At 41.0% G+C, this 26340-nt stretch overlaps 1 protein-coding gene across 1 annotated transcript; it reads left to right on the top strand.

Annotated features, from left to right (window-relative positions):
* Positions 1-299: 299 nt before the first annotated feature.
* LOC149260453 (GDSL esterase/lipase At4g01130-like) lies at positions 300-4918 on the top strand. The gene is made up of 5 exons (XM_089420748.1): positions 300-980; positions 1063-1257; positions 3429-3598; positions 3692-3962; positions 4362-4918. Exons 1-5 carry the CDS (start codon positions 728-730, stop codon positions 4622-4624), a joined length of 1152 nt encoding a protein of 383 aa, XP_089276874.1. The 5' UTR covers positions 300-727; the 3' UTR covers positions 4625-4918.
* Positions 4919-26340: the final 21422 nt, after the last annotated feature.

The raw sequence follows: 26340 nt of genomic DNA, 5'->3' as shown, positions 1-26340 counted from the left end.
TTTACTTTTGAACTTATAGATAATTACGAATAATCAAATTACAACTAAAATGTATCAAATATCAATTGCAAATTAATCGAACATACTTATCACAATGATTGAAAAATAGAATATCCAGATTTTTCTTATTTTTATCCCGACTAAAACTCGAATGCCAATGTTTCATAATTTTAACTTACAAAACTGAAGCTCAGACTAAAATTTTGACCAAACTAACACCAAAATACTTATTAAATTTTAACCAAATTTACATCATCATGTTTTTATCAAAACACAGGCTATCTGTAGACCTTTCAATCCAATCATAAATTCCAGTAGAAAGCCCTGCCCATAATGTTCAATCCGTCCAATAAATCTCATGTGCCGACTTATCTTTTTCTCACTAATGGATTGAATGTGCGCAGGTATAGTTCATAGGGTCAGGTCTTCTAGTGGAATCTGAGTGGGGTCTCTGTATGTCTGTCTGTTTCACATGGCCGCTGAGTGTCGCACACCAACAGCTGTAGTAAGGCATATATGCATGACAACATATTCATGGGTATTTGTGGCAGATTCGAGGCCAGGATTCTCGAACAGTATATTTTCTGCCGCTCTTCTTATATAAAGCTGCAGCAACAGCCCAAAATCCATGACCCAATTCTGCAGCCTTGTGTAAGATGACAAGGCTTTCACTTGCTAGCATTTGATCATTGTAGCAATCGATCCTGCCTTGCATCAGTCTACTGCAATGGATCGCTGCTACATTTTCCGATTATTGCTTTTGCTTGCAAGTGTCATTGGTGCCCTCCTGCCCATTCTGTGTCATGGCCACTGCAACTATCCTGCCATATTTAACTTCGGGGACTCGAGCTCAGATACTGGGGCTATTCACTTCATTTTCCCCCAAAATGAGCTCGCAGAGAACCCTCCCTATGGGCGGACCTACTTCGGAAAACCTGTAAATCGCTACAGCGACGGCCGCCTGTCTATTGATTTTTTCGGTACAAGCATTCTCTCTCTCTGTGAATAGTGAATGAGAAGGGGATTTTTATGATAATGTCTTTCAGTTTTTTTGCCTTGCAGCTACGGCTCTGGGGATGCCATTTCTGAGTCCATACTTGCAGTCTGTGGATTCTAGTTTTGGGCACGGAGCCAACTTTGCTGCTTCTGGTGCTACTGCGCGTGATGTTTCATTCATTGCCCCCATTTATCTCACTGTTCAGATCAATCAGTTCAAGGTCTTCAAGAAGCAGGTGTTGGACAGCATTACAAAACACGGTAAATAAGGCTTTAATGGCTTTGTGAACTCTGGTCTAATGTGCTCTGTTGCAGTCTTTTATTCAGGCCATTAACAATAAAATCAGTTGCTGAATTTTCAGATCTGTGTGGGAATTTGAATACTGGCTAGCCCAGCCTAAACCCATCTGAACGACTTTGGTAGCGTTTGCTTACTTTTTTTCAAATGTGTGTTTTCGTTTAATCTCTATACTTTTTTTTATATTTCTAAATGGCTGTTTTCATTAATCTGCGTGGAGCTAGCTATGAAGCGGTAACACTGAATAACCCACTCTAGAATAGAGATTTCTATGAGCTTGGATCACCATTTCCACTTTTAACCAATAGGAAAAGTAATCAATGTTCATGCTCTGTCCTCCACATTATTTCACCCTTTATGGAGTCACACTTCACATCTGGACAGATATTCAATGCAGACCATGGGAATATCAATGCATGCAAACTGGGTGAAATTGAACAGTTTTATTGAATATTGAACATAGGAATATCAATGCATGCAAAGTGGGTGAATATTGAATAATTTTATTGTGGATATTCAATGCATTTAATGTCGGCAAAACTTTGTGTTAATGCTGGCTTGTTTTACTCTTCAATGTGAGTAATGTTCCTCTCATGTTTGTAAAGGGCATCTATATTTTGATTGTTTTCAAATTTTCAATAGCATTCTTATTTGGTTGCAGATTTAGATATGTAATAGGTAGGGAGTAAAGTCAACTTTGTATTACTTAAATATTAAATTGAATTGGTTGTTTTTAACCACATCCAAAAACTGAGAGAGATGTTATATAATTAGAATAATATATTCTCATTTCTATCATTCTGAATTTTATGCTCTATAATTTTGAAAGTTGCCTCTTCTTTTCATGTACTTGGTTTTGGTGAAAATCACATCTTTTCTCATGATTCCTTTTGAGTTGTGATTTATGGTTAGTCTAAAGTTATTTTGGGTTTTTTCATATGTTCGAACCATTTTGATAAGAAAAGAGGCATTTTATCAAACTGTTCAGACAATGCCCTTTATAGCTCTGTTAAATCAGAATGCTATATTGTAATTGCAGAAAAAGATGTAAGGCTCTACAGAGCTAGATGGTTGAATGGGTGAATGTTCTGTATTTGATTTATACATCTGTCACCTGTTCTGTGAATGTTGTTAAATCAGAATGCTATATTGTAATTGCAGAAAAAGATGTTTAAGGCTCTACAGAGCTAGATGGTTGAATGGGTGAATGTTTCTTTATTTGATTTATATATCTGTCTCCGTTCTGTGAAAGTTGGGATTTTAAATGATCAGTCAATCATTAGTCTCACAGTTTATAGAGGGATCACAGTCTGATATAAGATACATGTTAGCTTAGATCCACATCTCAAAGAGGGATCAAAGTTTGATATAAGATAATGTTAGCTTAGATCCACATCTCAAAGAGGGATCACAGTTTGATATAAGATATATGCTAGCTTAGATCCAGATCTACCGTTTAGTTGCATAGTCCAGAGTTGCATGTATGGAATTTCAACATTCCAGACATACGTTGACCGATCTGTATTATTATACGTAGACATCATACCTTGTTTAAATAATTTTGGTTCTGGGCCAGCGTCCATATTGAGGCATTTAAATAGGAATAAAGTTTTACATGATTTAAAGTATATTATAGTATATTCTTATTCTCAAGGGTATTAACTAAACATGATGCCCTCTGGAAAATCCGAATCACAATATCCACCAATGTACAAGATTTCTAATTAGAAAACCTGGTATAAATAAATCTACATACAGGTGGAAAAAATACAAAATTTCTTTCCTATTGTCCACTATAATTTGTAAGTTGGAGTGCTTATTAAGTGCCCAGTGACCCCAGTGAGATACACACACTCAGATCCCCAAATCACGCTGTACAATGCAGTCCCTCGTCACTTTCCTGAGTGCAAATATTTGCTGTAATTATTTGGTTGATTCTAATAGGCTTGTACCGCTAGTTTTTATAGTATGGCTATGTTTTTGGAATGATTGCAATTTGAATCATGGCATTCCCTTGGAACAAATTCTCGCTAGCAACTTCTTTTCCCTTGGATTGATTGCAATTTGAATCAGCTTTTCCTTGGAACAAATGCTCACTTCCTGGGAACCATTTTTGCTTTGTCTTCTGGTGCAGGTGCTCGAAGCTTTCTTCCATCAGCAGATGCATTTGATAAGGGAATCTACATCCTCGAAATAGGAGGCAATGACTTCAGCTACGGGTACAAGAACTTGAAACAAACCCCCAGCCAAGTGAAGCAGAGCATTCTCCCCGAGGTGGCCAGAGATGTCGCAGCGGCTGTCAAGGTACTATCAATCCTCGTGACCACGTACTGTCATGTTCAGTGTTACGGAAACTCATCTCATCTCATCTTATCCGTGTTGTTTAAATGGGTTCAGGAGCTATACAATGAAGGGGCCAGAACGATTTTGGTGAAGGACGTGGGGCCTCAAGGCTGCCAGCCCTTCTGGCTCACATATTTTGGCCATTCCCCCAACGATTTCGACAGGTATAACTGCTCTATTTCCTACAACGACGCAGTCCGCTATTACAATGGCTTATTGAAAGGAGAGGTCGCATCCCTGCAAGGCCAGCTTAAGGGCGCTAAAGTCATCTACGTCAATACATACGAGATTCTCTACGATTTTATCGCTAATCCCTCCCGATACGGTACGCACCTCAAGTTTTCTGATTTTGTAATCGCTTTTTAAAAATCTTTATGGCGGTCATATCGAGGGTTTCGCCGGATTTCTCGTCTTGTAAGGGTGGTTCAAAAAATCTTTACGGCGCTAATAGCAAGGGTTTCAACGGATTTTGAAAATCATTTCTGGGGATTTGATTTGATTTGATGGGATTTGAATTTTTGTGATGTATATTGTTTTTATTTATAAACCCTAATTCCTAATCGAACCCTAATTCCAGAACACCAATACTGCTAGTTCCACCATTGTTGTTAAATAGGTTTTCTAAAATTCAAGAAACTTACCTAGCAATTTACCACAGTGCAGAAACCAGAAACCTAAAAACCACTACTGTGGCTTTTTTGCCCTTTTTGAATTGTGAATGCAGGATTCAAGCAAACCACGAGAGCTTGCTGCGGAGTGGGAGGAAAGTATAATTACGACTATGCTGTGCAGTGCGGAAGTTCGGGGACCATCGCTGGGCACCCTGTGAAGGCGGTCTCCTGCGCCTATCCAGACACGTATGTGAATTGGGACGGAGTTCACTGGACCGACCGAGCGAACAGATTTCTGACCAAGCAGATCCTGAGCGGCAAATACTTTGAGCCTGCATTTTCGATTGCAAGCCAATGTGACATCCACACATTTTGATCATTGTAAAGGCGGCTGATAATAAAACAGTCTGACCCTGGTAGCCTAGAACTCTTGCAAATTGGAATCCAAAGTTAGATTCTTTTATTTGATAGGCAGTAATGGGGACTGGAGAAACCACAGATGTAACAGAGGCTGTATCCATTCTTTCATTTAACTAAGAGAGGCAGATGCAGCGCTTGCATCTATTTGATCATAAATGTTCAGATCTCTGCAATATCATTTATTTGATGATGGCTATACTCCATGGAAGTATGAACTCGTTTTAGGAATCAAAATTTATTCACCAGTGTAGTCTCGGCATTTCAGCAGTGGTCAAAATTCTGCATTCTTAACATAATTTTATTATTTTATCGACAAAGAACTGTTTTTGTTCGGATAGACAGTTGTCAACATCCAAAGTTCTGCATACAAAGATCAAATCCATTAATTGCCAAACAGAATACATATAAATGTAATTTTTGAACCATTTCTTTAAGAAATTAAATATTTTGAAATATCTTTTAACATTTAAATTATTCAAATTTAATAATTTATATTTTTAAGATATTTTTAACTAAATTTAAATATAATTAACTGTAATTTTATCTTAAATTCAATTATTTAGTGATAGCTTTTATTTTATTTGAAATAATAATTATAATTATGATAATAAATTTTACTTTATAGTGATTGATTTATATAATAAATATAATGATTTCATATGGATTGAATTTGAGTAAATTTGAGTAATTTTTAAGTATATATAATTTTATTCCCGATTGGACCATTAGATTTATGAAGATTAAATTTTTTCACCACACTTAATTATTGAACCATATCCTCAAAATTTTACACTTTAAATAAAAACAAACCACTAGATTTATGGAGATTAAACTTTTTCAACACACTCAACTATTGAACCACATTCTCAAAATTTTGCCACTTCAAATAAAAACAAAAATAAAATCTGTTTAATTTTTCTTGTAACTTTTTAAATTTTAAAATTATATAAGAGAAACCAAAAATCTATCAATAATAATGTAATTTACAAAATCAAATTACACAATTCTGTTATAAAATTTACAATATTTCATATCTGATTCTTTAAAGACGGGTAGGAGAACTTTTCTGATTAAATGACTTTAAGCGTTGAATCTAGTGGTGAAAAATAACTATAAAATGGAAGAGATCTATTTTTCATAGAGAGTCTGCATATTCACTAAATTTGGTCCATCGTTCTTAGAATTTAAAAGTTATAAATTTTATCATTGTTAAACAGTCTTTTTTATAAAATTAATATCTTGAATTATCTGGATTTATTTAGGGAAGCGCCAGAGTAATCGATTACTGTAAAATTAAAATTAAAGAATAGGGTAAAGAACGTGTATAAGAAAAGAATAAATTTCAAAATGATGTTGTGGACCCTTTCATCGACCCAAGGTGTGCTGCGCTCATTCCAGACAAGGCGCGGGCCCACAATCCATGTGGCTGCATGCCTAATTTTATGTTGCGCAGACTTTCAGATATTTTTATAATTGCATGGAATTTCGAAGTAATGTACCACACGATTTATTTTATTTTGACGTGACTAATGTTTTAAAAGTAATAAAAATTATTATGTTTGGTACGATCTGTCTAAATTCTTTAATTTATTAAAATTAATGAAAGTATTTGGGAATTTGTATTAATTAAAACAATTTATATTATTTAAAACCGCAGGAACTTAAGCTTACAAAGTATAAAAATGATTCTCGAACTTGATGTTGTAAATCATTAGAGGAAAAAAAGTTTCCCTTTGATAGTAAGCAGCGGGGACTTATGCCTCGAATATGAAATTCACTGCATGGATCTAAGAGATACCCATGGGAATCGAAGGTGTCAAGACCCCGAGTCGAGCGCCCAATCAGGTGCACACAAGTCATAGAGGCGAGTTGTTGGTACGGGCGTGCCTAAGTATGTGACGGGCGTGTGGAGGTAGCGGCGGGCGCCCGCTTGACTTGGTTTCAATTAAAGGCGTGTGGTGAGTGCACTTGAGTTCGGTTAAAGGCGACACATTGGGCGAGCTAGATTATTGGCGACACGAAGTTTGGTTAAACGCATCGGGTGGAACGCACCACTGGGGGTGCACACCCGGGCAGTGCGCCCACACTCGGTGGTGGGTCGACCAAACATGTGCGACAGGAAGACTAGTGGGAGGAGACATGTAGCAGATAGTGGAAGGGTAAGGTGAGTTGCGACGACACTTAGTGTCATGCCCCCAAGCCAGCGGTAGTCTTTCAACCGCTCTTAGCGAGGTGCGGCACCACCGAACACTTTCTTTTCACCAATACTTATGTTCGTGGACTACGCCTAACCACTTACTCCTACTTAGTTTGTGTTTCGCAACCAAGTATTATTATGTTATCCTTTATACCAATGAACACCCATACACATTCATTATCAACAGCGATTATAAATGAGAACACAATTGCACAGTATAAAGGGAGGGGCAACTCCCTGAACAATGAGTCTGCCCGAAATATATGTATTAATCAATCTTCAATATTACAAGCTTATACAAGTATACTTGGAAGTCCAAGTTTCATACTTAGCCAATTTTACAATCAAGGCAAACTCGGTTGCCTTCCTTCGTGCACACTTGCACAATGGGCGGGCGCTCACCTGAGCCACCAAGACACCCACGCCAAGACTTGGCACAAACGGGCGCTACACGATCGCCGTGCACGCCTCAACCGACCAACGGGCACACCTTGCCCAACGCCTTCACCCAACTCCAAGTGCGAGCTACCACCGTGTGGCTAAACCAAGACTTAGCGCATGAGCTATGCGCTCTTCCTCTTGTCCTTTCTGCGCACTAGAACTGCGCACTACTTGTGCGAAGTGTTGATCGAATGCTTGATGTCCAAATGCTCTCCAAACACATTACATATATATCCATCGCAATGTGTGTGGGTGGGGTTGCCCAGCCGACCACCCAACCTTCGTTCACACCCCTTAACCATCGTTCAAGTGCCCACACTTCAAGTCGGCCCGCCCTCCATCATGAGTCGGCCTCCAAGTGCCTCGCTCCACGCTCCAAGGTGTACATATAACTCTATCGCATTTCATTTGTCACATGTTTCGTCGCAAGTTATCGTCGCATAACCTGTCGCAGCTCCGTCGCACTTGTGTTGCGCCCGTCGCACAACCGCCCGTGCGCTCCAACTCGTCGCCTACCCGCGCGCGCGCCCGGTCCGCCCGGCGCCCAAACGCGTCGCACATCCGAGGACGTTACATCCTCCTCCACCTGAAATCGTTGTCGTCCTCGACAACATACCATCCTGGTAGCCATCCACCAAGATCATCAATGTCCATGATGTCAACTCCTCCACATACTGCAAACATCCCTGCAACATATGTAGAACTTCATTTCCACCATGTTTCGCCTCAGCAACCATCTGTCACCAAGATAACCATACCAAGGTATACACCTCATTGGTATGTCATACATCAGATATCATCTCAATCCATGATCATCGATCACCCTGTCACAATCTCCACATGCTGCTCTCCATCATGGAAGGCTGGTCCTTTCATCCAAGCTACATGCCCACTGCAACATCTCGTGTTGACCCCATCATGTGTCACCATGTGAACCTCTGCCATGATACTCCAACAAGTGCGAACACATCTCTATCATGTGCCAACATCTCATCCCAACAGTAACATCAATCTGTACACTGGATCCCCTCATGATTCGAACTAGTTGGGTAGCTAATCCAACCATACGCCCAAACCACAAGAATGCACATTCTCATATCACCATTAGTCGTTTCTCAAAACATCCTATCACATCCTTGACTCATCAAGAATCTATCTCCATACAAATGTAAACCATGCTCAGGTCCATGAAGTAGCCCTCATCTTATCTGCAACATGTCATGATGCTTGATGCCAAGCCATCCCTGCACCATCAGTCATACCTGCTCAATCTGTTTTAAGGACTCACTGCCATGAGCAGCTAACAATGAGCCCCATCTTCTCATCCATCTAAGAAGATGTAGAGGGAGTAGAGCCTGAAGGCTCTCCCTCACTAATCAACTCGATCCATCTGTCAGGATCCTCAATCTCCATCCTTTGTAGATAAGTGACCCGATCCTCCTCCTGGACATTCGGCCTCACATATGCCTCATCATCATCATCATCATCTTCAACCACCTCTAGCCTTCTTGAAAAATCCAAGATGCTATCTGAAAGTGTCCTGATGACCAATGACTGCTCGGTAAGCTTTGCCTCAATAGTAGACAACCGCTTACTCATGTCTCCCATTTGCTTCTCATCCTCCATTTGCATCACCCCCAACTTACAATCAGGCCTTGTCACTCCAATGGTTGGCACACCAATGGGTACATCTTCCCTTCCATCATAAATGTACAGCTTCCTCAAATGTGGAACAATCATAGCATCAAATTGTTTCATGAATTCCATCCCTAGCGCAGCCTCATAGTCATCAATCCGCACTGTCGTGAAGTTGACCTTCCCTATCCATTCACCAAGTGTTGTGTCCACCCTTTCAACTATACCAAGAACTTCAATAGGAGGAGAATTCACTGTCTTCATCTGTGACTTTGCCGGTACAAATTTCTGCGCAATTCTTCTCGCAGTATCTTCACCCATGAAGTTGTGAGAAGCCCCACTATCCACCATAGTGAGTATATCAGCACCTCCAACCTTCATCCGAACATACTCCAACCTGTTCCTCTCAGGATCCCTCCGAGAGACCACCTCTGTAGTAGCAGCAGCACCAAGAATCTGCATCATCCCCACAAAAGCTCCTTCATTCTTCGCATCAGATTGTGCAATCGTAGCCACTTTCGGTCTAGAAGGACAATTCTTCACCGTATGTGGTCCAACACATATCCAACACTTCAAGGCTTTCTTCGTCTTCGAACTATCATCCGATTTCGAAGCATCATCCTTCTTCTTCTCTTTCGGCTTATCGGACTTCTTCTTCCTATCATCAGAAGTCTCATCATAATGCTTCACCAACCTGTCAACAACAACAAAAGCTTCCTCAAGTGCTCTAATCCTCTACCTCTTCACTTCATTATGTGCCCAAGGCTTCAACCCAATAATAAAGTTGAACACCTTGTCCCTCTCTGCCATGTCAAGAAGTTCCAGAACCGCACTTGCAAACTCCCGCTGATATGTCTGTAGGTTCCCGGTCTGCTTTATGAACTTAATCTTCATCCTTGCTTCCCACGTTTCATCCTGCGGACTGAAATGGGTCTGCAAAGCTTTCTTCATGTCATCCCACGAAGTAATGTCACCAGCACTGCCATTGGCAATCTGATCCATCCTCCTTCGCCACCACATCTTAGCATCCTTTGTTAAGAACTGAGCAACTACCTTGACCTTCGTCTCATCATCAGATAGACCAAAGCGTTCCAAGTATTGCTCCATGTCCCATAGAAATTTGCCAAGGGTCTTTGCACTCCTTGTACCATCGTAAGATTCCAGTTCCTTGACTTTCACATGAGGCACTCCTCCACCTGAGTTCTGCCTCACGGCCTTCTTCAACACCGCGATCTCATCTCTGGCTTCGTCAAGAGATTTCTTCAAGTCCATCATCTCTACAAGACCCTGGTCCCTTGCTTCTTCAACCTCCTTGACCCTTACTTCAATTTGTGTACACAAAAGATCAGTGTACTCGTGTTGTGTCCGGAGTTCATCAAACTCTTCCTTCATCTTCGAATTGGCCTCTTGCTCCTTAGTGAACAATTCCATCTTCTTATCCCAGGAAGTCTCCATAACCTCCATCCTCAACAACACCTTTTCCATAAGCGTTATAGTGGCATTCTGCACACCGTGACTCGACCTAGCTTGAGATTCAGCGGCCATTGCTAACAACTTCTTTCTTCTTTGCAATCTAGTTTCGACCATCCAACAGCTTCACCAAGATGCCTACAACTTGAACTAGCCCTTGTTCCACTTGTGTGAAACAGCTTCCTTCACCTGCAAGTACCTGTTTCACTGTCTTCAACTTCCAAGTGTATCCACACCTGCACTTCGTCATGAGCAACCCTGCTCTGATACCAACTTCACTTCAGTGAAGTTGTGTAGCAGCTTCAACCAGGATATTAGCTCTGATACCAACTGTCACGCCCCCAAGTCGACGGTAGTCTTTCAACCGCTCTTAGCGAGGTGCGGCACCACCAAACACTTTCTTTTCACCAATACTGATGTTCGTGGACTACGCCTAACCACTTACTCCTACTTAGTTTGTGTTTCACAACCAAGTATTATTATGTTATCCTTTATACCAATGAACACCCATACACATTCATTATCAACAACAATTATAAACGAGAACACAATTGCACAGTATAAAGGAAGGGGTAACTCCCTGAACAATGAGTCTGCCCGAAATATATGTATTAATCAATCTTCAATATTACAAGCTTATACAAGTATACTTGGAAGTCCAAGTTTCATACTTAGCCAATTTTACAATCAAGGCAAACTCGGTTGCCTTCCTTCGTTCACCTTCGTGCACACTTGCACGATGGGCGGGCGCTCACCCAAGCCACCAAGACACCCACGCCAAGACTTGGCACAAACGGCGCTACACGATCGTCGTGCACACCTCAACCGACCAACGGGCACACCTTGCCCAACGCCTTCACCCAACTCCAAGTGCGAGCTACCACTGTGCGGCTAAACCAAGACTTAGCGCATGAGCTATGCGCTCTTCCTCTTGTCCTTTCTGCGCACTAGAACTGCGCACTACTTGTGCAAAGTGTTGATCGAATGCTTGATGTCCAAATGCTCTCCAAACGCATTACATATATATCCATCGCAATGTGTGTGGGTGGGGCTGCCCAGCCGACCACCCAACCTTCGTTCACACCCCTTAACCATCGTTCAAGCGCCCACACTTCAAGTCGGCCGCCCTCCATCATGAGTCGGCCTCCAAGTTCCTCGCTCCACGCTCCATGGTGTACATATAACTTTATCGCATTTCATTTGTCACATGTTTCGTCACAAGTTATCGTCGCATAACCTGTCGCAGCTCCGTCGCACTTGTGTTGCACCCGTCGCACAACTGCCCGTGCGCTCCAACTCGTCGCCTACTTGCGCGCGCCTGGTCCGCCCGGCGCCCAAACACGTCACACATCCGAGGACGTTACACTTAGCGATGGGTGGAAGTGCGACGAGGCTGACACAAGTATGAGTGAATGGGTGTGTGTACACTTGTGGGCAGGTCAGCGTGGTGGGCCGACGCCCCAAGCAACACGACCCTTGGAGAATTGCCACTTGAAGGAGCGTATATATATACATGAGTCATGGGTGGAGGAAGGACCATCGAACAATCGCAGACCAAACCAAACGACAAGTCACAATGCGAGGGCCGAGAGGTAAGGCCACGAGTAAGAAGGGGAGCTGAACGAAACGAAGGTGGGTAGGAATGCGCCCGCACTGTGGGTAGGTAGAGCGCACAACAGGCAGTTTAGGGCGCAAGGTAACATGTTGTGAGGCATGGGTAGAGTTGAATGCACAACATGGTGGGTGGAATTGAATGGACAATGTAGTGGGCGATGTTGAACGATGTGCATAACCCGGCAACAACATCAACAAGGCAATTGTTGTCCCGTTTTGTGACGAGATTATGTTGATTGGGGACGCACAGACGTGGACTTTACCTACGCACCAACAGAGGAGGGAAGTAAAGCTGCAACATGTGTCTGCACTAAGTATGAGTAGGGTGATGCGGGATCCATATGTTGAGACATATGCGATAGTCATGAGGGAGGTTGAGGATGATGATGGAGTGAGGACGCCTATTCTAGTTGAGATTTCTGATGTATTGACCAAATATGCAGATTTGATGCCCGATGATTTGCTGAAAGTACTTCCATCGAGACGTGTAGTGGACCATCACATTGAGCTAGAGCCGGGGAAGCAAGCACCAACAAAATCTCCTTATCATTTATTAAGCCTAGATTTGGAGGAGTTGAAACAATAGTTGAAGGAATTCGTTGATGCAGGTTTCATACGACCTTCAAGGTCCTCGTATGGTGCTCTAGTATTGTTCCAGAGGAAGAAAGATACGAATGAGTTACGAATGTGCTGTGATTATCGGGCACTGAACAAGCTGACGATAAAGAACATGTATCCTTTGCCACTTGCTGTGGATTGCTTTGATAACATTGCGAAAGCCTGAGCCTTTACGAAGCTGGATTTGAGGCATGGGTATTATCAAGTGCAGATAGCAAAGGGAGATGAGAAGAAGACCATGATTGTGACGAGGTATGGGAGTTTTGAGTTCCTTGTCATGCCATTTGAGTTGTGCAATGCTCCTGCTACATTTTGCACATTGATGAATGATGTTTTGCGTCCATATTTGGATTCGTTCATGGTTGTATACTTGGACGACATCGTGGTATTCAGTGATAATATGGAGGATCACAAGAAGAACTTGGCTTTGGTATTTGAGGCATTGAAGAAGAATCAGTTGTACTCGAAGAAGTCAAAATGTATGTTCGCCTAGACCGAGATTCTGTTCCTTGGACACATATTGGGTCAAGGTTACATACAGATGGAGCTAAGCAGGGTGCAAGCAATTGAGGATTGGGTTGAGTCGAAGAATTTTCATGATATTAGAGTCTTCTTGGGGATGACCAACTACCAGTGGAAGTTTGTGGAGGGGTACTCCAAGGTGACTGCACCGCTGACAAACCTTTTAAAGAAGGACAAGCGATGGAATTTGGATGGAGAAGTGTCAAGCAACATTTGAGGATTTGAAGAGGAGGATGGTTACAACACTGATACTAAGGATACCTAACTATGAGAGACCATTTGAGGTGCACACAGATGCTTCTGATTTTGCAATTGGGGGAGTACTCTTGCAGGATGGGCATTCGGTGGCATATGAGAGTCGGAAGTTGTAGGATAGAGAGAAACGGTATCCAGTTCATGAGAAGGAGATGACTGCAGTCATCCACTATTTACAGGCATGGAGGCATTACTTGATTGGGAATCCTTTTTTTGTCAAGACTAACAACGTTGCAGCGAGTTATTTTGCATCACAACTGAAGTTGTCAACGAAGCAGGCTTGTTGGCAAGACTTCTTGGCAGAGTTCGACATGACTATTGAGTATAGGTCGGGTAGACTCAATGCAGTTTCGGATGTCCTCAGCAGGAAGGGACAGTTAGATGCACTTGAGGAGGAAGAGGACTAAGCCAAGCGCAATTGGATTTGGGTTCATATGATCGATGAGATGCAGAGTAGACAATGTGTTAGTATGGAGACCAATATTCAGGCGAAGAAAATTTTGAAGTAGGTGAAGGAGGGGAAGACTCATAATTTTTTCCTACGATATGGACTCTTGTTCTATGGAAACCGACTCTACATTCCAAAGTCATCTAGACTTAGGAGGCACCTATTGAAGGAGTGCCACGATTCTCCATGCACTGGCCACCCAAGGCAACATCGTTCTTTGGCATTGTTGGAGAGGGAATACTTTTGGGAGAATATGAGAGAGGTTGTGGAGGAGTATGTTCATACGTGCATCATTTGTCAGCGGGACAAATTGGATAACCAGAGACAGGGATGATTGTTGCAACCTTTACTGAATCTAGAGAGACCATGGATGAATGTTTCAATGGACTTCATCACTCAATTACTGCAGGTGCAAGGGTATAATAGGATTATGGTCTTTGTTGATCATTTTTCCAAGTATGTCGTATTCATTCCAATGAAGATACCATGTGGAACCGAGAAGACTGCTAAGCTATTCTTCAAAAACATTGTGAAGTATTGGGGAGTACCATTGAGTATCGTGTCTGACCAAGATCCACGATTTAAAAGCATATTTTGGACCACTTTGTTCAAGTTGGTTAGGACAGAGTTGCTGCAAAGTTTGAGTTACCATCCACATATAGATGGGTTGACTGAAAATATTAATGCACTGCTAGAGGACTACTTGAGACATTATGTGAAGGCTGATAAAAAAAAGTGGCCTGAAATCTTGGATGTGGCTAAGTTTAACTACAACTTGCATAAGAGTTCCACAATTGTGTATAGTCCATTTGAGTTGGTCAAAGACAGATGCCAGTGGCTCCACACACTGTGTTATCGAGGGGATTTTTTAGGAGTCCACATGCAAATAGATTCTTGACAGCATGGGAGGAGTCTTTGGAGTTAGCACGGGTGCACCTGCATGATGCTGTAGGGAGGATGAAGAAATGGGAAGATAATGATAGATGAGACACACACTTTGATGTTGGGGATATGGTTTTTCTTAGGATCAACGAAGATCAGTTTCAACCACTGAAAGGGACTACGAGATATTTGACGAGGAAATATGAAGGGCCATTCTGGGTGAAGAAGCGAGTAGGTGAAGTTGCTTATGAGTTGGAGCTTCCGAACCATATCCATTTGAAACATCTTGTGTTCCATATGAGTTAGCTCAAGAGATGTAGACTTGATGCACATCATCCTAAGTGGACACCACCATTGAGGGGACCAACCATGATTGTGGATAGACCAAACTTGATTTTGGATAACACCTTGGATCTTAGGACTACAGGTGTCGGGAGTGTTACACAAAGGGAGTTCTTTGTTTGATGGAAGGAATGCACTGGAGATGAGTGGTTGGGAAAAAGAGGATTTTCTGTGGAGATGGAAAAAGGAGATTGCAGAGTTTAATGAGGGGCTGCACAATCAATAGGATTTCCGAGGACAACAATGAATCGTGATGGGGGAGGATGTTAGGAAGTGAGTCAAGCTCCCAACTAGGCGCACATGAGTCATAGAGGTGAGTCGCAGATACGGGCACGCCCGAGTATACGACGGGTGTGCGGACGTAGCGATAGGCGCCCACTTAACACAATTTCAGTTAAAGGCCTACGATGAGCATGCTCGAGTTTGGTTAAAGGCGACACGTTGGGCGAGTTTGGTTATTGGTGACATGGAGTTCAGTTAAACGCATCGGGTGGAATGCACGACCGGGGGTGCACACGCACACCCGGGCATAGGTCGACCAACCATGTGTGACGGGAAGACCGATGAGCGGAGACATGCAACAGATAGTGGACGGGTAAAGTGAGTTGCAATGACACTTAACGATGGGTGGAAGTGCAACAAGGTCGACACAAGTATGAATGAACAAGTGTGTGTACACTTGTGGGTAGGTCGGCTTGGTGGGCCGATGCCCCAAGAAACACGACCCTTAGAGAATTGCTACTCGGCGGAGCGTATATATATCCATGAGATGTGGGTGGAGGAAGGACCATCGAACAACCGCAGACCATACCAAACGACAAGTTGCAGTGCGAGGGCCGAGAGGTAAGGCTACGGGTAAGAAGGTGACCTGAATTGAATGCAGGTGGGCAAGAATGTGCCCGCACTACAGGTAGGCAGAGTGCACAATAGGCAATTCAGGGTGTGAGTAAGGTAACACGCCATGAGAAGTGGGCAGAGTTGAATGCACAACGCAGTGGGTCAAATTGAACGCACAATATGATGGGTGGTGTTGAACGGCAGTGCAGAACTCGACAGCAGTGGTGGTAGCAGGTAGAGGTAGCGTGCATCATTCAAGTGAGGTCATGGGCAGTGTGGCATGCGCTGTGGATAGGGATGCCTGTTGCGGCCCAGGCCACATGCAATCGGAAAAGTGTTGCGCTTAGGTAGCGACAACATTGCCTTTGTAAAATATTGTAAAATTATTTAGAATTTTATAATGAAGTATTGAATTATGATAATTGTTGTTCTTGGTCTCATTGGCATGTTGGTACTATTGTTATGTATTTCCTCACATAACTAATAATGAAGAATAACATAAGTAAAAATGTTGGTAGGTGTAGCTTGGAAAGTGAAAAAAATTCTAAGTATGGAAGCCTAGCCGGTGCCGCACGACGCCCCGAGCATTGGAACCGACTCGGGGACGTGACAGAAGGGCAGCAGAGCTGGATGCCTCTCGAATTAAAACTGTATAAAGAAACTCTCAATATCTTTATTTTAGAGAGACAAATTATTTGATCTCACAATTAATTACTTGAAGAAATTCTTCAACCTTACACCAATCTAGAAGTTAGTTATTAGGAAATATCATTCACACCAATTACATTTAACAACTCCTAAACAATATGAACAAAGTTTTTGAACCAATTATCACACCTAAGGTATGTAGGAATTATATACACTAACCATCCTCCTTAACTGCTACTTGTGTTAATCTCAATAAGGAGGTATTCATCAATATGTTCTCCTCTGCAACATATGATCCACTATCAACTAAAGCACCCCCTGATTAGCCACCTAACTAGAAAACTCTCTTTGTGGTCTAACTTGGCACTTACACATTAAACATTACCAAAATGTGACATCCATATAAGGAAACAACTATCCACCATAATGCATGGGTAATCAATAGATCTAACCACTTCTCTACTAGAATCTCCTTCATGTATATGGCTCATTCAACCATCCTTGAATTACATATCTTCATATATGTACTTGCACCTTTAACTCTTTATCACCATCATCATTATCCTAGGCTTTTTTTAGCCTACTCGTAACCATGCTTTGGGTTTTATGAGCTTACCTTCAATCATGGTCATGATGTCCCTTCATTAGATTTTCAAGGATCTCTCTCTCTCTCTCTCTCTCTCTCTCTATATATATATATATATATATATATATATATATCCTTGTCCATATGTTCCTCATTTCTCCCAAACTTGCATTTCTTCATCACATCTTCAAGTGGTTTTTACTTACCATAAACAACATATCTAGTAATTTCAGATAACCATAAACCATCACACCAAATGGTTTCTAATTGACCATAAACTTTCCTCTATCATGTTGTTTCTAGCTTACCATGAACCTTGCACCACAAAGTGGGTTTTAGATTACTACGAATTACATTGGGATATACATACATTCGTCAAGTTTACATCATCATTGACTCAAGTAGATATAATTATCATACTCCATCCATAGAAATACCAAGTACACACTCAAACATTCTCTAGAACCAATACATCAACACAAAAGTGACGCTATAGCCTTGCATACCATTGCAATGAGTGACTCAAATTACAATACAAACTTTAATCTATTCCACAACACTCACACAACTCTTAACTTTGATGTCCACCATTGTTTGACTTCCACTACTATCATCTTCATCACTGCCACAAGCTCTATCATGAACGTTTCTTTTTTGCTACTTTAAGGATCACATCTATGTCTTCACTTGCACTTTCTTCACTATGAGATTTCTTGCTCTTACTTTTGTACCCGCATACACAAACTTCTTGTTTTTTTTTTGCAAACAATGCATCATCGATGTTCATATAAAAGGAAATCCATCTATCTAGATACATCGGTGTCATGTGTTGTACCGGGAATCCTTTTCACCTACATGACTTGTCAACATATTAAACTCTCCCTAACTTACATTTTGAGATTATTCTATCTCACAGTCCCCTTTAATCAAAAGTACATCGTTTCAATTCCACATCAAGCTTAGATATGAGTCCACTTGCCATCCTCATACCTATCTAAACAGTCAATTCCGCAAGTTGATGTGATACCCTTAATATAAGAAAGATACATGCAATATTCTTACATATATTACAACGTTAAACTATTTAGGCCAGACTTATCGAGGCTTACAAAATACTTGGAGAAATCAATAGAATACCAAAACTTTAAAATGTTGAGTACAACCAATCATATAGCCATAGAATATATAAATATTTTAATAAATAACATGCCCATTTACGACTTCAATTGTTTATGCCGTAAAGCTATCATCTACCATTCATCAGTTTATGCCATAAAGCTATCACCCACAAGTCATAACATTACGTTGTAACAGAGGAGACATACGAAATTTTGTTGTTGACCAATGCACTCTGAATTTAATCTGTCAACCTCCTTTTTGAAATCCCCCTCCCACGGAATCTTTTGCCGTATCCTCGCAGTCATTCTTGCACCAGCACAACCACAACTGCATTCTTTCCAGCTATTAACCAAATCAACAACACAAATGGTCCCAACACAACGCTACCCACACCTCCTCCACTCATGCAATGACTGACTGTACAGTGCATTTCCTTGGGCAACGACAATAACAACAACGTCTTTCCGGAATTAATCAATGATTTATACAGCGTGCCCATCGTCAGTCTTCAATTTCTGCAACTTGACAAGTCGTTGAACTGTCGTGAATTGAGATCTAACGGCTTCCATGACGTGTTCTGTAAATTTAACAATCAAAATGGATGAACTCTTTTCACAACTTTAACTCTTTAACCTGTTGCATCGCAAATGCCCCACTCATATGGGCATCACATGTAGAGCATTTGACTTACCATAATTGATTGGCCAAAGTCATTTTGGCCAACCCACCTTTCCCACTATTGTCACAGGTTCAGCATTTTCCTGTTTATCCTAATTTACATACCAATTTAGGAAACTAGTTAATTGAAAAATACCTTTCACACCAACTAGATTAAATTAACCAACTCTTAAATGATAGTAATAAGCTCCTTATTAACCAATTATCACACCGAGAACAAATAAGAATTATATACTCCAACATCTCACAAGATAAAATTGTCCCATTGTATAATATGAAGTCATCAACTCACAATCAATAGAGTGAAGCAAGGAGTATGAAACATAATGCAAGGAAAATATGAGACTAATTCAACTTGTCCCATACTCATGTAAGGGTTATTACATATGATTTTCCTCTGGTCATATGTAACGATCCCCCATTTTTCTAGTGGTATTGTTTGCCATTGTGTTTGGCAAAGAAGTTATGCTCATGGAGATTTTCATACCACTCTAACACTTCACATTCACATCTAATGCTTAAGTGAAGAATTATTGTTAAAATGGAAGCCCAATGTATATCTTTGAGCAATGATGGGAAGACAATATATCAAATAAGAATTTCCAAGTACAATAAGTTTCTTGATTTATAAGTGAAGTGCTTTTTGCAATCCATGTAACAACGTAGATACTTCTATATGAAGATTCTTATACCACTCTAACACTTCACATCTAATGCCTAAGTGAAGAATTCTTGTTAAAATGGAAGCCAAATAAGCAATGATTGGAAGACAATATATCAAATAAAAACCAGGATTTCCAAGTACAATAAGTTTCTTGATTTATAAGTGAAATGCTTCTTGCAATCCATGTAACAACATAGATGCTTTTATAAGCTTTTACTTGATTATCGGACATTACTCCAAGTTCCATTCAAACGGAATGATTATTCAAACATTACTCCAAATCTCCATTCAAAGGGAATGATTATTGTTCCCTTTACCTTAAGAATAGCCCTTTGCTCCTACCACTTCGTAAATATCAATATTTACCTTAATAAAATATAATTTATAAAAATATATATTTTTAAAAATAATTATATTTTTTTATTAAATATATTAAAAAAATATTAAAGTAAAGGGAAGATAATAATTCTACACTTCTAGATACAATTAACTTTATATTGGAAGTTGATAATTGATGTGATAGTTTTCTAAATCACTTTTATTTTTGAAAGCAAATATATAAATATTGAAAAAATAATTTTTTTTTTTTCCAATAATTTTTATTCTTAAAAAATAAAAAATTTAAAAATTATCTTATAAGTATCAAGAATATTAGAAATAAGTTAAGAATACAAGAATAATAGTTGTGATGCAACATAGTATCTGTCTCTGCCACTAATTAATTGATTCTCCTTGCATAAAGCTTATGCATTTGTTCTCAAACACACACAACCACCTCCCCACAACGGTTGATCATTGACATTCGAAGTTGTTATTAATTCATGTGGGTCTCATAGTACTAAGTAATAATTAAAAAATATACTTGTATATTTATTATTTTGGTAAACCTTGGACAAAGCTTTTGGCACTATCAAAGCTCTGCACACATGCATTTGTTCTCAGACACACACAACCACCTCCGCACAACTACTTCTGTATTCAATAACACCCTTTGGTTGGAGCTTTCTCTGCAGAACTACTTCTATATTCAATAATGTTCTTCGGTCGAAGCTTTCTCCACACAACTGCTTCCGTATTCAATAACGCCCTTCAATTGACACAATCAATGCTTTTTGCACATGTATTTTTTCTCTGTACAGTTCCACCGAACAAAACCTAGGTCATCTTGTAATCCCGGGGGAATAAAGACACCTTCACACAACTTCCTTTGCACAACCACCTGCGCACACGGCAATCATTAGATTCAACATTATTAAATAATCGTTCTTACAATTGGGTTAGAGGTCTGAGATGACAACATAACGTTTTCAAAAATGTGTGGAAAGATGATGTGTGGAACAAGGAACACAAACCTTTGTTCTCACATACCTCCACACTTTGATATGGCATATCACTATGTCTACGATATTATTAGTAATATTAATTGACAATGAAATAATATTATTTCGAAATGTGTAGAACACTCTCCACACAAGCACATTTTACAGTGAACGCTTGTTGTAGTGTAGCTGAAACAAATTTTTTTGTGCTTCAGACTTTGGAAATCAATTGATTAAATAATTAAGCATGTGTGTAGGGTTGTATTATTGATAATATTTTAATAATAAATAATTCATATCATCGTATTCTGAATATCACTACTCATGATATTGAGTGCGAAGAAGTTGATTGTGTGACAATTGTATGCTATCTTTTAACTTTTCGACAATCAAATAATGCTCTGCACTCTTTCACATGTTCTGATAAAAAATCTACAGTATAATTACCACCTCTACACATGAACATCCACACTCATACAACTTCCTCCACATAACTACTTGACATTTGAAGCTGTTATTAATTGATTTGGGTCTGCATCCGCTTTCTCTGCACAACTACTTCCGTACTCAATAATGTCTTTTGGTCGGCACAGTAAAATCTCTACGCATGATCAAGGTGTATAGTAGTGGCCACCCTCCTATTCCACCTATACCTCTAGTCAATTTCATTTGTTTCCTTAATTATAGTAGCATTTACTATTTCTGGCAGCTTTTCGGGTCCTGAACTTCCAGAGCTGTTTTGACCCCCTAAACAACATTTTTGTGAGGTTCACAACAAACCCACAACACTTTGTTGGTCATACGGAAAATATTGTAGTACTTTGGGGATCTTTCCAGCTAGGTATTGTACATGCCAAACGAAGATCATATGACCAAGTTATGACCTCGGGAAGTTGGTTTCCCAACTAAACCTAATGGGGTTTGCAAACTCTTGGCATTCCATCTCCTGGGGTTAGGGTTTTGTTTGTTAGGGTTTTACCTTGTTGTTCAATAATAAAAAGGCCCTTGAGCCTCATTGTAACATAGTTTAGAGGCATGTATTCATCACATCTCTCCTAAGAGATAAGCTACCATCGCCCAAGCTAGTTTATTTCCATTATGTATGTAATCATATTTTAGTTCTTTGATATTAATGAAATGAAGTTTTATTTCTACTGCATCTCGGTGTTTATGTTTGTATCTATATTCTATTGCATTCCTGTATAAGTCCAAATCAGTGGTATTAGAGCGGTCCGCTCTTTTTCTGTTTTTTTTTGCATGTCCCGAACAAGGTCAGAGTATAAGGAGTTAGGGATTGAACTAGTTGAATCTTTGAAAGATTAGCCTCACAAACCCCAACGACCTCTCATGGAAAAAGAAAAGAAAGATGAGGGAGTAGGAGATCCTTTCAAAATATTGCTAGAAGAAGCCTTGGGTGACAAAGGAATGTGATGATGGATAACTTTGCCTAGATCCTTCGACGACTACCCACAAGTGACACATCTTCATCCAACAACCACTCTAGAGGTGCCACTCCCTTTAAGGTACAAGTCAACTTTGACATTCCCATATTTGAAGGCTAGATAGATGCAAACACTGTAGATAGATGATTAAATTTGTTGGAAGGATATTTTTTAGTTCATGACTTTTCCAATCGGGAAAATATTACTTTTGCACTCCTCAAAGCGGCTCCCCATGTCAAGGACTGGTGGGAAACCCTCTGTGAATAGAAGGACGAGAGGGATTCCTCACTGTTTTCAGCATCACAAAGACTTGTTGTCTATCGTTGGTGGAGTTAACCCGTCTGACTCTAATCTCATCACTTTTAACGTTGATAAAGCTGCTCCTTGCCTTTCCCATCAGATTTCTTTCCAGATCATTGTGTGAATTTTCCATCGTAATATTCATAACACTTTGGTGGATAAGGGCTCCTCCACGTGTTATGTTTGTATCTTGCTGGAAGGATCTTGTCTCTCTGGCACTTGCCACGTCCAACACGACTCTCCAAGCCTTTGACAGTCATAATTTCATACCTAAAGGGGTTCTTCCAAATTTTTCCATTGAGTTAGGAGGCAAAACTGTCCATGTTGATGTCTAAGTTGTCGGCGCCACGTCAGATTACAACCTACTCCTTGGCCATAGTTGGTTTTATGCGATGACCGCAGTCATCTCATCTGTTTTCTGTGTACTTTGATTTCCTCACAAAGGCAATATTATGACCATTGACCAACTGGACTATTGTGCACCATCGGCCCAACTTACCACTACATGGACCTCAGTCCAACTTGTGGGAGATCACCCTGGTCAGCATGAGAGTGTTAGCGTAGGCTTGTTTAAAATATCATCTTTTATTGGGGTATTTCCTCAATTACCATTGCCTAGAATATTTTCACTCTTACCAAAACTTCTATGCATATGATCTTTTCTAACACTTGTGGACCCCATATACCTCCTGCTCCTTGGGTGGTGTCGCCTGATTCTATGGAAGTTGATCAAGCTAGTGAGAACCCTTCAACACCTGTTGTGGAAGAGATTGCCTCTCCAACAATACCATCAGTACCTTCTGACGTTAGTCAGAAACTCCATCCCAATATGGAATATGACCAGGATCCTTTTCCCATATAGGGCGCCCCTCTTCTTGTTCCACATGACTCTCTTGATGACGAACCTCCCTAGTTAGTCAACTTGGAGGTCATGGATCTATCCACTAATAATCATAGGGATATTATGCCTCTTCCTACCTCTAATATCCCTAATTTTGAACAAGTAGAGCTTGGTCACTAACTTAAATCTATAACCGATCCAGGGGGCATCTCCTCGACCTTCATTGGAATTTCTACCCATGGAACGAGCCTAGCCTTGGGATTCTACTACCGAACTTGCCTGTGAATTGTCCAACTCCTTACCACCTATTGACGAGTGCCTTGTACCCCCTTTATGTCTTGATCCTCCCTTATGTCCTCAAGTTAATTTTGAGAGAACAACTATGTTAAAATGTCCCTGGCATGGTCAACCTATCTAGATTGGGAAGTTTGATTTCCTTTAGCATGGCCTCACATTGGTGAAGCATATGATCCCCTTACCCTCCATCAGTTCTGTTGACGGTGCTAGACCCGCCAACATTCAGGAGATCACCCCGGTATGAAGTCCCAACTAGACCTCACATCGTTTGGTGTGGGAGTCACATCTGGTATGATAGCCCGATTGCCATTGTCTTAAGGATTTGCCTCAACTCTTTCTTGTCAGCATAGGAGAGTGGTTCGCTTTGTCTTCGACAAGTGAGGTTCGCTTGCCTGGTGAGTGTAAGTGTACTCGTGTCAATGTTTCTTTCATTGTGAGGGGAAGAAGGTGAAGGTGAGTTCCAAGTTGAAAGGGATCAATCCCAACTTGGCTAGGAACACACAACACAAAAGGACATACACAACTTCTAGTGGAGCAATCCACTCGGATGCGAAAATCACAACATACAAGGTAAGATAACACATACAACACTCACGGAACAGTCCGAACAAGTGCAATGGTTTTTACAACAAGGTTCAAGTGAAAGGTTTGTCTGATGTCCGACAAAGCAGTCGACATGGACAGGACAACATTAACAACATATACAACACATTTCCATTACGAGATTATGCATTATAACAAATGTTCAGATGAAGGACACAGGTTAAAGCAACATGCATTACAAGTGTTAAAGATCAATCTTACAACATATACAATACATGTGTGAAAATGTGTTGGCCTATTAACAAGCTTCTGAATTAGGCGAAAGTTCCAAGACAAATCGTTACACCATACATCACTAACCCCGTCAATGGGGTGTTGGAGCCACTACTTACTCCTCAAAGAAAAGATTAAAGACTCTCTTGGCTATGTGGGAGGAGCCAAGGTGAAAATTCCTTTACATGTACAAATGAGGGGGTATTTATAGCCAAGGTTGAAACTAACCGTTGTGGCTGTTCGACTACCCTCATGACCGTTTGACTTCCATGAATCTTCGACTTACATGAATCTTTGTTCAACAAGTGGGTCTCTTGGACTTCCATGTTACATCACATTGATTGACAATAAGCCCATAGTGAGGATGTGGGCGACATGACTCATGAATTGACTCAACATGACTTTACATGACAATGATGGTACATTCGTGTTGCTGCTAGAGTGCATGTCGAGCTATAGTGCTGTTGGGTGATGGATGTCTTCATGGTGCATCATAGCTTCACTTCCGCATGGCGAAGTGTGCAAAGTATTCGATGGTCCTTAGTTCACTTAATGAATCTTTATCATGTTGTTCCTTTCTTGCATGTTGGAAGGCATGACAGGCTCATCTGTTCGTGAAGGTGCTTGTTCGTTGCGTTTGTTCGCTTCGCATGCTTCATTTGTCCGTCTGTTGGTGAACCTGTCATTCTGCATGTGCTCTCTTCGTTCATCCCATTCATCGTCTTGCCATGTTCATTGGTGTACCTGTACATGTAGTCACTCATGACGAGACAACATCAAATCCAAAACCTCCTAGTCTACCATGACACATGATCATTTGGGTGTAGGTGACCGAGAGAGGTAGCAAGGCTATGATGCAGGATGATGGCTCCGGGAAACTGCTGATGAAAACTGCGCAAGAGTCACTGAGAGATGGAGACAAATAATATGAGTCGACAGTGATTGTCTGTAAGGTTTGGTCTAGTTGGGAGGAATAATTGCACAAATTTTGGGAGGAATAGTCCGAGCTGCTGGAAGGCAAGGTAGACATGCTCTGCGCATTTTTCAGAATGAATGGGCAGTGGGGCTGGACAGCCAGATTTGCACAATTTTTCAGAGGAATGAGCTGAGCTGCATGAAGGGTCAGCGGGCAGGGATTGCGTAATTTTTCTGGGGAACTTCCCGGGTCACTGGTAGCCAAAACTGCGCAATTCCCAGAGGGAATTAGTAGTCAACTGCTCAGTCACTAGCAACAGAAACTACACAATTCAAGGAGGGAACTGGCAGTCTGCTGCTAGGCGCTGCTGGCTAGGAAAACTGCATTGAGGCCGGTCGGCTGATCATCTCTACATAATTTCTGAGATGAACAGTCGGTCGACTGTCAAGGTGACTGACTGGGAAAATTGCGCAGTTTTTCTAAGGGAGACAGGGATGGGCACTTGGTGTCTGTCTGGCCTATTTGCGCAATTTCCTCAGTCAGTTGAGTAGGTGAGGTCAGTGAACTCTGCGCAATTTTTGTGGGGAGTCAGTCTCGAGGTGAGTGTCGGGTCCGACTGTCCAGGTGGCCAGCATGAGAGTTGATTGGGTTGCTTGAGGGCAGCGCAACTTGAAAATAATAGCTTGGTGCTTCTACGCTGTTCTGGTTGACAGTCGATTGAGTCAATAACGGGGTGATGGTCTGGCTGTGAGAGGGGAGTCTGGTCGTCAGAAATTTCAGCAAAA

The sequence above is a fragment of the Pinus tabuliformis genome, chromosome 6 (genome assembly GCF_031772625.1).
Source record: "Pinus tabuliformis cultivar Carrire ecotype Pingquan chromosome 6, CPIR1, whole genome shotgun sequence".
NCBI classification, from domain to species: domain Eukaryota; kingdom Viridiplantae; phylum Streptophyta; class Pinopsida; order Pinales; family Pinaceae; genus Pinus; species Pinus tabuliformis.
This window is presented reverse-complemented; position numbering and strand designations above follow the sequence as displayed.

Excerpts from the sequence above, each read along its gene's own strand:
- LOC149260453 (XM_089420748.1), top strand. The coding sequence starts at position 728 with ATGGATCGCTGCTACATTTTCCGATTATTGCTTTTGCTTGCAAGTGTC. Across the intron at positions 1,258-3,428 it reads GGACAGCATTACAAAACACG|GTGCTCGAAGCTTTCTTCCA; the intron begins GTAAATAAGGCT and ends CTTCTGGTGCAG. Across the intron at positions 3,963-4,361 it reads CGCTAATCCCTCCCGATACG|GATTCAAGCAAACCACGAGA; the intron begins GTACGCACCTCA and ends TTGTGAATGCAG.